The sequence below is a fragment of the Meleagris gallopavo genome, chromosome 1, assembly GCF_905368555.1.
Source record: "Meleagris gallopavo chromosome 1, MGAL_WU_HG_1.1, whole genome shotgun sequence".
In the NCBI taxonomy this organism is placed as follows: domain Eukaryota; kingdom Metazoa; phylum Chordata; class Aves; order Galliformes; family Phasianidae; genus Meleagris; species Meleagris gallopavo.
This window is the reverse complement of record NC_139404.1, coordinates 176,797,228-176,814,714: the sequence shown is the minus strand read 5'-3', so window position 1 is coordinate 176,814,714 and position 17,487 is coordinate 176,797,228. Positions and strand designations below refer to the sequence as shown.

Genomic DNA, 17,487 nt, shown 5'->3' with positions numbered 1-17,487 from the left:
TGCCCAGAGGAGGCTCTTACACGGGCACCGTCCTCGCTGAGAGCGCTGCCATTATGCACGCGCCGTCCCTCCTGAAGGTGGCCCCGAGTTCCCCGCCGCTCAGGGAGAGGCTGCGAGGCGGGACCGGAGGGGGGCGCCATAAGAACCAGTAGCCCCACGTCGGGGCGCGGAGGGAAGGGCATCCCGAGCTTCGCGGTGTGGTGCCCGCAAGGATCGTGAGCGCTGCTGGGGTAGGCGCGCTGCTGGGGTGGGCGCGCTGCTTCCTCACAGCTAAAGGAGGCTGGGGGAGCGCAGCGCGCCCAACTTGTGCAAATTGTCGGGCGGCCGGGGCCGGGCGCGCCACTGGTGATGCCTAGAGCGGACACCGTACCGGTGGGCTACGACTGGGGCTCCTCAAACCTGATAGCTCAAAGTGGGAAGCACTCGGGGCATGGCCAGCGGGGAGATTGGCAGTTCATAGGGTCAACCGGCTGCGGGCGGCTCTGACGGGCGGGCGGTGCGTCCAATCAGCTGGCCCGGCGCGAGAGCCCGTCCCCGGGGACAGCCAATGGCTGGGCGGGGGCGGGCCCTGCTCAGCTCCGTTGGCCCGGTTTCTCCTCCCCTTCGTTAGCAGCTGCGCTGAGCCCGGGACTGGACCGAGTTAGAGTTGAGACGCCGGAGGAGTAAGGCAGAGTGCGTGCGTCCCCTGCGGGGGGTTCGGTGCCTGCGGGGAGCCCTCGGGTGAGGCGGGGGCTGGGGACGGGCGCGCGGGCGGCGGCGCGGAGCTGTCCCCAGGGTGGGGATGGAGGAGCCTCGCGGCGCCCTGCCGGGCCGGGCGGCCCTCTGGCGGCCCTCTGGCGGCGAAGCGGAGCCGGGGGCAGCTCCGCCGATCGCTGCCCGGAGGTGGGCGGCGGGAGGCGGCCCGGGGGCAGTTCTTGGGGTGGAGGGCCGAGGCGTTTGGGGAAGGGCCGGCGTCGGCGTAGCGCCTCTCACCGAACTCCCCCCGCTTTTCCCGCCGGGCCCACGGCCGTTGTTCTGCCCCGGTGCCTCCCCCACCCCCCCCGCTCCCCTCCTCCCGGCGGCTGCCTCCCTCCCTCCCGCCTCCCCCGCTGCCCGGCGCGGCGCCGCGCTCCTCCCGCCGCCGCGCTCCCCCCCGTATTGTTCGGCCGGGGCTCGCTAATGGCGGCCGGGAGGCGGCAGTGCCGCGGGCCGACTGCAGGGGGGCAAACCCGAGGCCGGGGGCAGATCGGCGGCGCCGTGCGGGGGGAGGGGGAGGAGGGCTGCGCGTCCGCTGCCCCGCGCCGCCGGTTCGGGGCTCGGCGAGGCGAGTTAGTGCGGAACGTGCCCTCCCCGCCCCGGTGCCTCGGCCCCTCGGGGGCGGTGTGGCCGTGCCGCGGCCCCGGGGGCAGCGCTGCCGCTTTATTTATTTCCCCCGGGGGCCCGCGTTTATCGCTCGGGAGGCGGTGGGCGAGGCGGGCGGTGCCGGCCCTGCGGGGCGAGGGAGAGCCGTGCCCGGGGCGCTGCGCGGTGCCCCGCGATAACCCCGTGTCTTCCCCTCAGGCTCCGGCCCGGTTTGGCGCAGCCTTGGCGGAGAGCGGCAAGGAGAGGGAGCTCCATTGTGAGTGCTATTTCCGTACCTATTTCTGCCCCCGCCAGACCTGCTCGTTGTTCTCCAGGGGTAGGGGTAAAAGGAGGGGCCTCGGGGCGGGGTGGGGACATTCCTGGGCCCGGCAGCTGCTGCCCCGGAGTGGCCGTGGGGCGGGCGGCACTTCCCCGCGGTGGGCGCTGCTGCGGACGGTCCTGCGGAGCCGCTCCGGAGGCAGACGGGCCGCTCCGCTCCGCCCGGCTCGGTGGGAGGGGGGGGCACCTCGCGGGTGCCCTCTGGAGGCGTGAAGCGGGCACTGAACTCCACGGCCAGGCACCCTCTGCCATCTTTGTTTGTTTTTTTGTGTGGTTTTTTTTTTTTTTTTTTTTTCCTCAATCCTGTATCTTTCGTGCCTTGAGGCTGGGGGGCGGTAGAGCGACTTGCTGTTTCCTGCCGGTGGCTGTCGTGTTGTACTCCCCAAGTGCTGCTCTGTTGGGTGTCAGGCCAAGGGAAGGCTGATTGCAGTTCCCTGGAGGGCCGGGCTGTGGGTTAAACCTAGTCCGTTCCCGTTTCATAACCTTCTTTTGCTGCACGCTGTGTAAAAGGGAGCTTCTGAAATTACAAAGTAGCGCAGCGGAGGAGAAAGTAACTGTGTGTGTGTGTGTGTGTGTGTGTGTGTGTGTGTGGATGGAGGCGGTGGGAGCTGTTGGGATGTGGCTGCTGCCATGTGGAGAACAAAACAAACAACGCCGTGCTGTGCTCGGGGCTGAGTGCGGGATGAGCACAGGGTGCAGCCCTGTCTACTGCGTGTGTCTGGGCAGCTTTTTGTCCTCCCCTTACCTTTGTACCTGGTGGATTCCCCAGGTCTGCATAGGCTGCTGCTTGGTCACTTCTTGGTGGCTTACATCTAGAGAGCATGGTATTTCACTATAGAAACATCTCTGCTTAGGAGGAAGGCATCAGATCTGAATTAATTCTGAGTTTCTGAAATCATCAACCTTGTGAAAGGCATTGAGAGTTTGTATGGCTTGTTAGCATCAGTAGGAGGGCTATTCTTTTTATAATTGTTACCATGCCTTGGATGTGAGGCTGCCATGCTTTCTGATTCATTGTACCTTCCAATGTAACAGCTGTTCAGCTTTTTCTGGTGTTTCATGTTAAAAAAGTAACTTCTGACATGGGTCAGGGCAAGTAGTGCTTTGAGTGGAGGAAGTCTGTTGGAAGAGAGCAGGAAAGTCTTGAAGACTGGAGCTGCCCTGAATAATATCCTTCAGCTTTGTGTGGCTGCCTCTGAGAAGCGAGACTGCTGCCGCGAACAGCTGTAGGACAAAGATTCAGCAAACCTCTGTGTAATTGCCAGCTGGTCTGTGAGTTATACCAGTGTATTGCACAAGGGCATCCTACTGGATGGCACATGGTCTTCCACCAACTGTGGTCATGGTGATAGGGTCTCTTCTCAGGGATGTGACTGGAGGAAAAAGTATATCGTGTGGCCGTGCTGTCATGTATGACAGGCGTATATTCTGTGCTCACTACTGCATGGGCACTCCAAACTCCTCAGCTGTAATTTGTGAAATGAAGATGGTGATGAGGCATCAAGATGTAGTTAGACCAAATCACTTTTTAAAAGTAAGATTGTTTTAATTTGAATATCTACTAAACTTGGTAGATTTTTGCTACTGATCTACTTTGACCCTGAATATGATTGCGTTCTACTGTTGCGTACTCTGGAATAATGTGCTAAGAAGGATTTACATCAGCAAGAGTACACAAATGCCAGTGAATAAGTGAAAGTAAGCTTCTTGGTCTTCTGCAGAGCTTGTCCAAGTTTGCAGAGGGGTGTGGGACCTAAACTGATACAAACTCTTGGAGTCTTCTGCTTGCTTCCTTTATGTTTTTGTCCAGCAGCTTCACGGACACTCTTACACTGCTAAGGGAGTTTTTATTTTGGTTTCTAGGACTAAACAGAGAATTGCTGAAGTTCTGTTTGTGCTAGAATTCACAACCAATCAGTAAACTCGGCAATAAAATCAGAATGACGAATTCTGTGAAGAATTTGTACAAAGTGTTACTACTGATGGAAAAATCCACTGTGTATGGAGAACTGCTTCTTTCATTCTGGAAGATGTGCACATCACAAATAATAATGAAATTTGCCTAGCTATAGGAAGAGACTGGGAAAGGAAGTTCAGGAGCCTGATGAGATGAGTTAGATGTCCCTTCTGAAAAGTTTGAGGTAATATTTATCTCAGGAGGTTGCTACAGCCTTGTATGCTGTAGAAATTCTGTTGTCTGCAGAAGTTGTTGGCTTTTTTAACAGACAGAAGCTTTTTTTTTTTTTTGCAACTGCTTTTAACTTTAAACATCATTTAAGTGATTTGATTTTATTAGGTGGCTGTTTTAGAAAGATATCTGGATTTCTGCGAGGTTAGAGTTCAGAGGAAACTTAGCTTTTCTTCTATGCTTATAGACTACTGTGTGCTGTTGGCAAACATGGCTGTCAGGAAGTGTTAACCTGGTGTATGAATCATAGAATGGTTTGAGTTGGAAGGGTCCCACCCTGGTAGTCAAGCATTCCTTATGTCTAACCTCTTAGGTTACCTATGCAAGCCATGGTAAAATGATCTGCTCAATTTAGTTGCTGGTATTAAAACTCATTTTGGAGCAACATGAGTGAACTTGTCAGTGTTTTGTACTTGTAGGAGAAATTTTGGATAGAGGAGAGCTGTGTGAGAAATCTGAAATGCAGTTGCATTGTATGTCGTCTTCAGTTGATGCTTTGACTGTGTTGACTTCAACTCTGCTTATTTGCACTTCTGTTGTTTTGGCAGTTTCAGATTTACCTTTCTGAGCTTCTGGAAATCATCAACTTTAAGACAAAGCCATAATTATTCTATCTAATTCTGTTCCACAAGAATTCCATTGGATTCATGAATGCAAAAATTGATGATGAATCTATATGGATGAGAACATCAACGGTTTAATAGGGATCCACATCTGTCCTTTATTAGATGGATTAGATCATAACTTTGTATTGAGGAATGCTCACATCTTCACCTGAAGTATTTCATTAATTGGATGTGACAGTGGTTAAAGTTGTTTTCTGACTCTTGTGTGTGATGAGAGCAAGTTTACTATAGTCAGTTATTATAACACAGACAACGAATGCAGATTTTTAGTCCAATGTAAATATAATGACCAGAAATTATTCAATTTTGTGGTCAAATGGGAGTTGCAAGAGATAGGGCTGCCACCACTGCATTTTTGAAATTTCTCTGTTTGAAGGGTATTGATGCTTTGTAAGTTTGTCCTAATGCTTAAGTTCTCCCTCTATGCACTTCCCAAGTGTTTTGGAGTCAACTTCACTGTAACTTCTGTGCTGCTTCTGCTATTGGCCACTGGAGAATAACCTGCAGGGCAGTTGACTGGGTGGTGCTGAGGCAGGGACACAGGAGCAAGTGTTCGGCTCTTCAAACAGGATGGCTACAGTAGTGTCTTGAAATGGACGTGATTGGTGTGCTTCTCAGTCATATCGAGTGTCAGTAACACAAGAAGATTGTGGGTTAAGATGTTCTGTGATGTGATTAATTAACATGCATTGCTGTTGTGAAGAAAGGGTAGTTTTGGATCTTTGGAATATTTAATACTTAAAATGTTATCACTTCACCTAAAATAAATAAGACATTCTGTAGTAAACTGTGCATCAAGATCCATAAACTCTTTAACTCTTACAAAAGTTATCGGAGTCTTTTAGTTTTTGTTAGCCTGGCTTCCAAATGCCTGAATTTGTGTATTATGCTGTAGAAAAGTACTGAGGCATAATTTATCCTCTCATAGAATAGTTTGGGTTTGAAGGGACCTTCGAGATCATCTAGTTCCAACCGCCCTGGTATAGACAGGGACACCTCCCTCTGGACCAGACTGCTCAAAGTCCCATCCAGCCTGGCCTTGAGTGCCTCCAGGGAGGGGGAATTCACAACCTCTCTGGGCAACCTGTTAGTGTCTTGGCACCCTCACAGTTCCTACTTGTAAGTTTTATTTCTTACTGACAAATGCTAAGTAGGAAGTCATTTTAATTCCATCTTTTCCCGTGTTTAATATACTGTGTTAAAGGGCCACTATGATGATCAGAGGGCTGGAGCTCCTCTCCTATGAAGAAAGGTTGAGGGAACTGGGCTTATTTAGCTTGGAGAAGGCTCTGGGGAGACCTCATAGTGGCCTTCCAGTACTTGAAGGGAGCATATAAACAGGAGGGGGAATGGCTGTTTACTAGGGTGGATATTGATGGGACAAGGGGGAATGATCTTAAACTGAGACAGGGGAGGTTTAGGTTAGATATTAGGAGGAATATTTCCACTCAGAGGGTGGTGACACACTGGAACAGGTTGCCCAAGGAGGGCATGTGGATGCTCCATCCCTGGAGACATTCAAGGCCAGGCTGGATGTGGCTCTGAGCAGCCTGGTCTGGTGGTTGGTGACCGTGTCCACAGCAAGGGGGTTGAAACTAGATATCTTTGAGGTTCTTTTCAACCCAGGCCGTTTAATGAATCTGTGATATGATTCTATGATATTCACTGGGGTATGCTGGATAGACATCAACTGTTTAGATGTTGGCACTATCAACTGATTAGGTAGCTCACTAATCTGTCTGATATGGAGGTGGCAATAAGGGATATGTTTGTCATCCACTCAGGTAACTGTGGCACCATGGAATTGCTCATGTGGGTTTCTACATGGTGTCCTCGTTTGTTTTTTTTTTGTTTGGGAAAAGATGGTCAAAAACAACATAACCCATAGAAGAGCAGTATACACAGGATTTTCTGATTTAGTCTAGTTGTGGCTCAGTCATTCTGGGAAATGTGTACCTATTTTTCTGCACCACAGACTTTTTAGTAGGTATATTGCCATATTCTGCTTCTTCAGGCTTTTTTGTGCGATATACATAGGTTATCCCAAAAGTAATGCCTCCTCTTTATTTCCTTGGAAACTACAACTGGTACAGAGAGCACAACAACACTATTGGAGCAAATTCTCAGTTATGTTGAAAAATAGAGTTTTTGTCACCACCATTAGTGATGCATTACAGCCAGTGATGAACAAGAGCATGCATGCTGACCTTGTAAAAATCTGCCATGGCCATCCAAAAGACAACATCCACTGTCTTTCACATTGCTGTTGCCACTGCTGAAATGCACCACCCACCACCTCACTGTGCTCACATCTGCTGTTTAGTCTCCATGAACATTCAGCAAGCATCAAGGAATGTCTGTGGTGTTCTTTTTTTCTGCATGGAGAAATTCAGACCTTTGCTTCATGCATGCTTCCACGTCAGATGCCAATTTGTCAGACTGTCCCTCTGCTGCCATCTGTTGCAACAACATGTAACAGAATATTGGTGGGAAGGTTCAACCTCTGCTGCAATACCAGTGTCTGCCTTTGATGTTGTGGGCCAACATAATAAAATAGAAGGCATTACTTTCAGAGCAGCTCTCGTAGGTATACTGAGCTCTAAACAGGCCCATTTGTGATGCAGCTATCTATTTTTTCCCGAAAATAAAAGCTTGCTGAAGAATTTTCTTCTTCCTGGGGTTCATTTGTTTAGATGCCTGTAAGAGCTCTTCAGGTTGGTTTTTGCCTGCAGTACTACACCACATTTCTCTAATATAATTTATAACATCAGCTGTCAACTTTATATGGATGATTTTCAAATGTCTCTTCCAGACTTTCCCTCTCTTCCAGCTATATCTCAGTGTGTGCTTCTGGCATGTTTTTGTAGATACCTGACCTTTAGCTCAGGCTGCTATCCCAAAGGCAGTCCTTTCTCCACAGAAGGAAAGCTCTCCATGCTATCTATCTCTTGTAGATGGCATTGTCTTAAGCCCATGATCTAGCTATTGTTTTAGGTACACAGTATGCTATTCTTCTAACAGGTAGTAAGCTGTATCTTAATTGCTAACAAACAGTAAAATATTTATTATTTAGCTACTTAAATGGATCATGTAACTACATCTCATACCTTGTCTTTGTTCTCTCTATCTTGTAGTAACACTTATTCTGTTTTGTCTGCCTGGTCTTTCTGTATGTTATATTTTATGAATGTAAAAGTAACGGGTTACCTGCCTTTAATTTAAGCTTGCGGTTTAGCTGTGGATAGTATTACAGTCTTATTTTGTTGTTAGTGAGGTTTTAAGTGCTCTCTGGAAAGTGACATCATGGGCAGTTCAACCCTTCTGTCCCTTCTCCTGTGATGATCCTCATGTTTGGGGGGGCTTTTGTATGTGCACTTTCTGGAGCAAATGCAACTTATTAATGCAGAAGAAGCAAAATTTAGGAAACAAAGCCAACTGACAGCTAAATGAATACCTTTCTTGTTACTCTTGAGACCTAAGCACACCATCCTTGGAACAAGAATTCTAACCATTGTTGCTTGTAGTGCTTTTTCCTTGTATTCTCTTTTTTCTCTCTCCATCTGTTGTCCCTTATGTTTAGGTTGTTTGCTCTTTGAACAGACGTTCATATTCTGTTTTGGTACAGTGGCTAACATAATGTGGTCTGTAACTTCAGCTCCTAGCAGTGTACGACGAGTTGTAATATATAGATGGGTGTGATATCAGTGGCTGTCTTCCTTTTTTTTTTTTCTTTTTTTTTTTTCTTCTTCCAGATAGGGAAAGAAGGCCTGTACTAATAAATTAACTTCTCGATGATTGGGAACTGCTTCTAAGCTGGACAGATTTACCAGGCATCTCTTGAATAACTAATCAGTATGTCTGTGTTTGTGATGTTTATTTATGTTAATATTCATTCGTAAGATGAAGTTTTATTGTGTTAGGTGGTTCCTCATTAAAGAAGCCAAATATTACCAGAAAGGTCAGATAGGAAGTAATCTGTAGTTCATGTACACACACATGCGTGAAAAAGGTTATTTGGAAATGACAGGAAATGGAGAATGCAATAAAGGCCTTTTTGTTGGTGGTGAGCTGTTGTTTTAATTTATTGGATATATTATGAAGTTGTTAAAATTTTCGCTGGTTTTGGTCATCATTGTGTGCTTATGCCCAAAGAATTAACAACTAGAAACACTGAGTTTTTCTACCTAATATAGTGTGTAGGACAGCAATTATGGTCTGAATGAAGTTCAGAATTTTTAATAGAAAAGAACTGGAGGGTTTAGAGAAGACCTGCAAGAATGACTTATGGACCAGTGGAAAAGATTGGCAGATCTTAGAAATATGGTCATCTTCAGATAGTTACCTTTACTTTTTGAGGTCAGTTGAATTGTTCTATTCAATGAACAGGGGTTTTGATTGCATACTGTAACTCACGGCCAGTCAAGGAGAGCAGTTGAGAAAACCTGTCACACTTGTCATGCTGACTGTATCCATTCTTGTCTTGGATCCCATTTCCTGTCCATCTTACCTTATCATAGACTTGAACTGTTCTGGTGGTGGTTTTACCCTCCTTTATTTTAAATCCCATTTGATGTTAAGATTTTATTTCCTTTGTTGGTGGCTTCATTGGTTGTTTGGCTGTAGTCTGCGTGAGTTTCTTAACTGTATCTAGTACATGCTTTCACATACTCTCAAATTCAGTTTTTCTTCATTTTGAATTAGTAGATGGATTGAATGCTGATTGCTGAAGGTAAATTGTGTTCAAGTAGCTTGTCCATGCTCAATCAAAAATAGTAAGTTGTTAGCTGAGCTTGGGTACTCCTCAGATGGAAAAAAATCTGGTTAAGATTGCTTGTTGATGTTAGTTACTGTTAAAGAAAAGAGGAAAATGAACTATCTACAAACTTCTTGTTCACTTATTGTGTCAGGGAATGATACTTTTTTCCCCTAAGCACATACAAAAATCAGAAGAACAGAATTTAATTTTAAAAGCACTATTAAAAAGGGTTTGTGATTTCAGTATCTGATAAACCTAGCAAGGTAGTAGGATTTATGTCTATCAGTTGTCCATGCAGATTTATTTGTATCATGGGCAATATGTACTGAAATGTATATTGCATGTTGAATTAAAATAATTAAGAGTGAAAAACCAAAAGGAAGTGCCAATCAAGGATAGTATTAAAAGTCCTTTTTGGCAACTAATAACATCTTCTATAAATTGTATGGGAATAGTACAGGCTGGGCACTAATAGGGTAGATAGACAGCAGCTTTGTAGAAAGGGTCTTGGGAGTTCTGGGGGACGATACCTTGGATGTGAGCAATGTGCTCTTGTAGGGGTGAAGATGAACAGCATACTTGTCTGAATGAAGCAAGACTAGCCAGCAGTTTGAGGGAAGTATGATTGTTATACTGATTGCTGAGTCCCCATCTAGAGTGATCAGTCTGTTTTTGGTTTGACCTCAGTATAATGAAGATACTGACGTACTGGAAGGAGTCCACTGCAGGGACACCAGAATGCTTAGAGAGCTGGAGTGTGTAACAAACAGAGGCTGAGAGGGGTGGGTGTATTAGGCTTTGAGAAGGCTAGAGGGACATGTTATTTGTCCTTTAATGGGAAGGCATAGAGAAGATGAAGCCAGGCTTTTCTTAGAGATGCACTCTGATAGGATGGCAGGTAAGAGGTTGCAACAAGGAGGATTCCTAATAGTGAAGATAACTGATGCTGGAAGAGAGTATCCTAGAGATGTTGGGAAATCTGTATCCTTTTAGATACTCAAAACTCAGTTGAATGAAAGCTGAAAAACCTGACTTCTGCCATTGGTCTTGTTTCTGATTTGACATTCCTCGGAGCTGGGGTGGATTTGCCAAGATGACATTTGGAAGTCACTTTCAAAATAAGCTATTCTATTAAATTTGCAGCATTTTAAGCTATGTCTGATATCATTTATTGACCAAGAAGATGCTCTCTATTGATAAGCAGTGCTTTATTGTAAGTCATATTGGACATTCACTTTTCCTGTAGCACAAAAATAAAGCATACTATTTAGATAAAATCTGTAATTAATAAAATGTAAGTGTATGACGCATAGCTTAAACTCCTTAAAATTACCTTACACATACTGAATTAACTTTCCCGATGAAATACATTTTTTTTTAATTTCTTTCAGAAGTAACATTGTTCTTGCCAGTAAATTGGTCCTACATGACTATATATTAAAAAACAGACCAATTTATATCTAGTCGATCTCATCCTTTCTCACTAAGGATTTCTTTTCACATTTTCTGTCCCTGCTTGATTTTCCAGATTTGAGTGGTTTATACATGATTGGATGTACCAGGTTTTCTGGTAACATTACAAACTTGCTCGTCTCTTGTGATTTTTGTAAATGATCTGGATGTGGGACTGAAATGCATACCAAGTAAAATTGCGGATTGTACTAAATTAAGAAGAGCTGTTGACTCCCTTGAGAGCAGAAGAGCCTCGCAGAGAGATCTTGACAAATCAAAGGCCTGTGCAATCAGCAGGCAGATGAGATTAAGATGAGCAAGTGCCAGATTCTGCACTTGGGATGGTGTAATCCTGGCTATGTGTGCAGACTTGGGGATGAGAAGCTGGAGAATGGCCCTGTGAAAGGGGATCTGGGGGTTCCGGTGGTTTTACAGTAAGTTGAATGTGAGTCAGCAGTGTGTTCTGGGGTGCCCCAGGCCCAGTGCTGCCTCTGGGTGAGGGGAGAGGTGGTCTGCTCTGCACTGTGTGGCTTCACCTCCTGTGCTGGGTGTGGGCTTGGGCCTGTAATATAAGAAGGGCATAAAACTCTTAGGGAGTGTCCAAGGGAGGGCTACAAAGATGCTAAGAGATCTGGAGGGAGTGGTGTGTGAGGGGCAGCTGAGGCCCTTGGTGTGCTCAGCCCAAAGCAGAGCAAGCTGAGGGGAGGCCTGATGGCGGCTGCAGCTCCTCACAGGGAGGGGAGGGGCAGCGCTGAGTTCTGCTCTGCGTGACAGCGACAGGGCCCGAGGGGACGGCATGGAGCTGCGTCAGGGGAGGGCAGCTGGGGGTGAGGGAAAGGGTCTGCACCAGAGGGCGGTGGGCATGGAACAGCCTGCCCAGGGCAGTGGGCACGGCCCCGAGTGCCAGAGCTCAGGGAGAGTTTGGACAGCACTCTCAGACATTGGTTTTGAATGTTGGGTGGTCCTGTATGGAACCAAGAGATGGACTTGTTGATCCCTGTGGATTCCTCCCAATTTGGGCTTTTCTGTGATACAGTGAAGAAAGCCCACTGTATGTGTTTAGTATGTAATTATAGATCAGTATAGTCACTATGATTATAGTATAGTTGTATCAAAAGTATAGCCAAATCAACTCTAACTCTTACGAAAGATACAGTAATAGATTATTTGATTAGTTAGCATTCTGTCTAATTGCTCTAGTCTTTTTTTCATTAGTATCTGTACCATTAAATCTGTATTTAAATTTGTAGCATTTGCTACAATTGCATCTATGCCCTGAGTACTTGCAAATTGGTGCTTCCTCAAACCCGTAATAACTAAATGATGTATTGAAGGGATTATACACTTTGTCTGTGTCATGGTTTTATGATTTTTGGTTATTGGTATTCCAGATTATAAAATCATGTAGTGCACTAAAAGTTAAAATGTTAATGCTTCAATTCTGGGTAGCTGTCCCAGAAGAGAAGAACTACATTCCCCAGAAGACTGTTCACTGTGTTGTTATCATTTCTGCTCAGGGGAAGAGATATAAGGTCTTGGTAGTTCATCTGGCCGCCCTTCTTCATCAGGCTCTCCTTCTCAACCAGACTGTGCATCTCACCTCAGTGTTATGGTGAGGCCTATCCACCTTTCGGACCCTCTCATTATATTTATTAATTCTAAATACATTGTATTATAGTGTGTTATCTTGCATTCCAATACCATATTTAGTAAATTAGTTAGTTTCTCCTCAGATCGTTGCCGCTGTTGTTAATTATTTTGGGGTTCCCTATTTCCCTTTTCTGGAGGCGAGGATTCATGAAATCCCTTTGCCCCGCTAGTCACAGAACCAGGCCAAACCAGCCTGGAAACTGTTGACAGTGTGTTACTATCTCAGTTTATCTTCTTGAGTACTGGCAAAAGCTAGGGACTTCAGAGATTTGAATTCTGAATTTATAATCTTTATTGATCCTTGTGGAGTGTGTGTAAGGAGTGTTTTTGAAATGTGTTCTGTGGTCCACAGAGCCTTTTTTTATCAGTGGCCTGTGTTCCGTTACTTAGTCCAGATACCTAAATAATTTTACTATTCCCTAGACTGTTCATCATCTATCAATTGAATGTACATACATATATACGTATTTCCCATATGTGCAATGCGTATTTCTTAGTTGGTTTATGTTGATTGACAGTTTGATCTTTTTGAGTTTTATTAAGTCTACTTGTGTTCAATTTTTCCATTTTTTCCCTGTTCTTTACTTGTCCTTTTCCTATTTTGTATCTTTAGCAGAGTGTATTTCTTCTGTTACTGTAATGTTCTCTTTTGACCAAGGTCATATTTCAAGCCTGTTGCTGTGGTTTAGTGTTACCTACTTTCCTGAAAATAGATACGTATTTGAATATAACTAATAGATAAACACTTAGATACGGCTTCTTTTGTGGGTCCTTGGGTTCTCTGTCTATCTTTCTATTCTTTTGTGATAACGTATATCCTGAAGTAGCACAGTGCTGCTTGAATAGTAGAGAGAAATAATTTACTGTCTACCACATTATATATAATGACTTTAAAGGCTAGAAGTAGTGCTGGGTTCTTGCTGATCTGCATGTTTTCATGATTGAGCAGCCATGAAATGTACTGAAAGTGCATGTTTAAGGCGGGGGCAAATACATGTCAGTATGACTGTCTTGAAACTTCATAGTTAGTCAACATTATGATTTTGATTTGCCATGAACAGTTACGCCAAGTACTACTTATCCCTTTGTGAGTAATCTTGAAAATACATGATGTGTTAGATACTCCTGAATTCATAATTGACCCTGAAAAGAATCAAGTTTGAGATTGACCCTGAATTTTCATTCTGTTCATGGATATAAAGGAGTAATTCTCAGCACAGGTTGATTAGGAAGACCAATGGAGGAGGCTGTGTTAAAGAAAGACATTCAGATGTTCTTGGAAGTGTTGGCTGGAAACCAGACATCAGTAGTCACACATGTCATGGATGGCTGCAGTACTGTTGGCATACTCAGGAGACAGTGAAGTTTCCATTTCCCTATCTCTCACTTTTCATTCAGGCTTAGTTTGTGTCTAAATAATTTATCTACTGAATAAAAAGCAACTTGCTGATTCAACTGCTTCAAAATGGCTCTTTCACTGCTTAGTTTTTGCTTTCCTATTCTTTTTAGCTAGGTTTCTGGCATGCAGGTCTTTGCGTGCATGTTCTTTTCAATTTCTTGAAATCTGTGACAAGCACATCTTGAGTGCTATAATAAATTTTAGTAAGATGTTTTCTTCTTACAGATTTGAAATTGTGGGGAAATAACAAATTTTGAAGCAGATCCAAGCCTAGTGGAAAACAAATTCTTCTGAAATAGCATCTTTAGGCTGAAGTAATAAGATTTCGGGCTTTTCGTGATGGTGATATTGGACAATATGTTCATAAATCTATCAACAGATATCTTGTTCCTGAAAATTCTTACTTGTGGCAAGAGGGCTACTCCAAAAGTAATGCCTCCTATTTAATCAGAGGCAGATGTTGGTGGTAAGGCAGTACAGGTTGAGCCTTCCCACCAATATTCCATTGTATTTTGTTGCTGTGTGACAGATGGCAGCAGAAGAGCAGTCTGACACAATGGTGTCTGACATGGAAGTGAGCATGAAGCAAAGGTTTGAATTCCTCTACGCGCAAATACTGGCGCCCACTGATGTTCATTGGCACCGACTGAACGTTTATGGAGACCAAAGAGTGGATGTGAGCACAGTGAGGTGGTAGGTATATGGAAGTATGCTTCAGCTGTGGTGACAGTGACAGTGGGTCACCTGTGCTGGTACAGATTTTTTTTTTTTTTACAAGTGCTGCATGCCATCTCTTGTTCATCACTGCCAAAAATGCATAGCTTGTGATAGTGAGTTTGCTGAAAAATAGTTATTCAACACAACTGAGAGTTTGGTCTATCAAACAGTGTTACTGTGCTCTTTGTATCTGTTACAGTTCCTGTGGAAATAAATAGGAGGCATTATTGCAGAGCAACCTACATGTTTATAGTTAAGTTACATAATGTTTTAAGGCAGACTTTTTTTTTTACTTTGGTGCTGTAAGTACTTGCAGTTGAGTTTAGCCCAAATTATGGAAGTACTTACATTGAACTCAGGAGCACAGTCTGTGTGTTAAGCTGGTTAACTGATTAAATAGCTGTCATTGCAGCCTCAGTGTAGTATATTAGGTTTGCTTGATGTCTTATAAGTTTCTGTTCTATTCACTGATCACAATCAAATAGTGTGTGTTTTAATAATCACTTTGTTGCTGCTTGCTTAATTGTCAGCTGTCGTGTGCATTTTTGAGCAGGTGTTTTACGCAGTAAGTGTTGTGTTTGCTGTCATCCGTGCAGGTCATTCTGCAGGTATTGGCTTGTCACGTCCACTAAAATGGTCTTGTTGCTGAAGTTCTAAGCTGTGGCACCAACCCTGTTATATTTAGGCACAGCTGTTAGTGTTGGACAGATAACTTGTTTTAGGGAACTGGTCTGTCTGGAAAGGAGTCAGAAAGTCTATGTCAGCTGGAACAACTTCTGTTTGGTTATGAGTGTGGCTGCAGAAACAGCTGTGCTGCATGGTTGTTTAATAAAGCAAACCTGTGGACTGAATAACTAGGTGGCTCTTCTATAGCATTAGAACTGTTGGTAAGGTCAAACCTGTAAAAGTTGGCCATAGATCAGAGCTGCCTAATATGAGGTTGCCAAAAATGCTTAGAGTTGATGAGGGGTATCCCTCAGGAAGGATGTAAGGAGGAAACACAAATATGCTGAATGTTTACAGTAAGGATGGCTAGTGAGAATGATTTTATTATGTGGTTGCCTGTAGTAATCAAGTTTTTATATCTGATGACCCAGAACAGCTTTTAATCTTTTCTTCCCTCTTCTCTACTTGCATAGATGGGCGTCTGTCCATACGCAGTGTATATTATTCAGTGCACAGATTGAAACTGGCCTGCAGTAGCAGCATTCAGACTTAATCTTAAAGCTCATATAAATTACAGCCTTTGAAAAATGTTGGATTACTTCTTTGCAGTCTTCGTGAATGAATACAGTTGGGCTATTTGACTGTCAGTTGAAGTGTAGTGGTGGCTTGTGACATACTTTTGGTCAGCCAGTGGGGGTCAGTTGGTGGTTCAAGCCTGAGAAAGCTGTGGTATGTGTGTTACATGTCTGTGTGTAGAGAGTATAACATTCATGAGTTATAGCAAGAAGTAACAGCAAGCTGTTAAGCTAGGGAAACAGCTTCTTGATAGCTGTATCAATTTGTCTTTACAATAGACTGAGTTTTTGATAATTAGACTTCTGAAAAGTCTAATGAAATAAAAATCATTAAGGAAGGGTACAAAGTCTTGAAAGTAGGTGAATCAAGGAATTGAAATGATGTTGTGTTCAGCATCTGGCTGGGTAAGTATTTACTTTGTAGAGTTGCCTTTGAACTGCTGTGATTAATGGTTATCAGTATATTTATTTCAAAGTTTATCCAATTGCTTTTGTTTGTATTTCTGGCATTCCATGATGGTGATTCTTACCATTATCACCAGTGGTGGTGGTTGATGGTTGAGTAGATTTGGTTTGAAAGGGTTGCAGTTGTGGTCTTTTAACTTCCACTTCAGAGGAATCTCCGTGTATGTAGTGAACAGCTAGAAATGGGTAACTGTCTTGTGCTTATCACAAGTGAGTTTCACTTATTATGCTGTCTACATGTAGCATTGTGATACTCTTCTGTAGTTCTTCACAGTCAATCTTTGTGTTCAGCTATTGTGAATAACTTTGCACATTTTGGAAACTCACTTCGGTAATGTCAGTCTCAGGATTGATCAAGGGTGGCTGGCAGGGACAGGGAGGTGATTGTCCCCCTCTACTCTGCTCTTGTGAGGCCCCATCTGGAGTACTGTGTCCAGGTCTGGAGCCCCCAGTACAAGAAAAACAGGGAGCTGTTGGAGAGGGTCCAGAGGAGAGCCACAAAGATGATGAGGGGCTGGAGCACCTCCCCTAGTAAGACAGGCTGAGGGAGCTGGGCTTGTTCAGCCTGGAGAAAAGAAGGCTGTGAGGTGACCTCATTGCAGCCTTTCAGTACCTTAAGGGAGCCTACAGACAGGAGGGGAATCAACTCTTTGAAAAGGTAGATAACAGCAGGACAAGGGGAAATGATTTTAAGTTGAGGGAGGGAAGATTTAGGTTGGATGTCAGGGGGAAGTTCTTTACAAGAGAGTAGTGAGGTACTGGAACAGGCTGCCCAGGGAGGTTGTGGATGCCCCGTCCCTGGAGGTGTTCAAGGCCAGGTTAGATGGGGCCCTGGGCAGCCTGGTCTAGTATTAAATGGGGAGGTTGATGGCCCTGCATGCAGCAGGGATGTTGGAGATTCATGATCCTTGAGGTCCTTTCCAACCCTGGCCATTCTGTGATTCTGTGATGCTTTGTAAATGTTGACCTGTATCACTTTATTTTGGGGGACCCCATTGATTGCTTCTCTTTATTGAAATAAGAGTTAACAATGCATGATAGTCATCTCTCCAAATAATGCGGACCCTCAAGAGGACCCTTGCTCAAATCTAATTATGGATGATTTTCACTGTAGTGTTTAGTTAGGAACACGTTTGAATGTCTTTTGGAAATCTTGAGTGCTCTGTACCAGTTTAATCAGCATTGGTCAGATTAATGGGCTGCCCAGGGAGGTGGTGGAGTCACTGACCCTGGAGGTGTTCAAGGAACATTTGGGTGTTGTGTCGAGGGACGTGATTTAGTGAGAGCTATTGGTGATGGGTGGATGGCTGGACTGAATGATCTTGTGGGTCTTT

General features: G+C 44.5%; 1 protein-coding gene across 15 annotated transcripts in view; it reads left to right on the top strand.

Annotated features, from left to right (window-relative positions):
* Positions 1–541: 541 nt before the first annotated feature.
* ZMYM2 (zinc finger MYM-type containing 2) overlaps positions 542–17,487 on the top strand; it is a 92,464-nt gene continuing 75,518 nt past the window's right edge. For 5 of the 15 annotated variants that reach the window (XM_085216223.1, XM_085216222.1, XM_085216221.1 and 2 more), the window contains exons 1-2: positions 584–720; positions 1,540–1,597. Coding sequence is in view for 3 of the 15 variants with exons in the window: in XM_085216224.1 (XP_085072350.1) it covers positions 1,159–1,303; positions 1,540–1,597 (203 nt within the window). In the remaining 12 variants the exon portion in view is untranslated. Of the gene's footprint in view, positions 721–1,105; positions 1,304–1,539; positions 1,598–17,487 lie in introns of those variants that run through there. The other 10 variants (XM_085216219.1, XM_085216220.1, XM_085216215.1 and 7 more) reach the window with 8 other exon arrangements.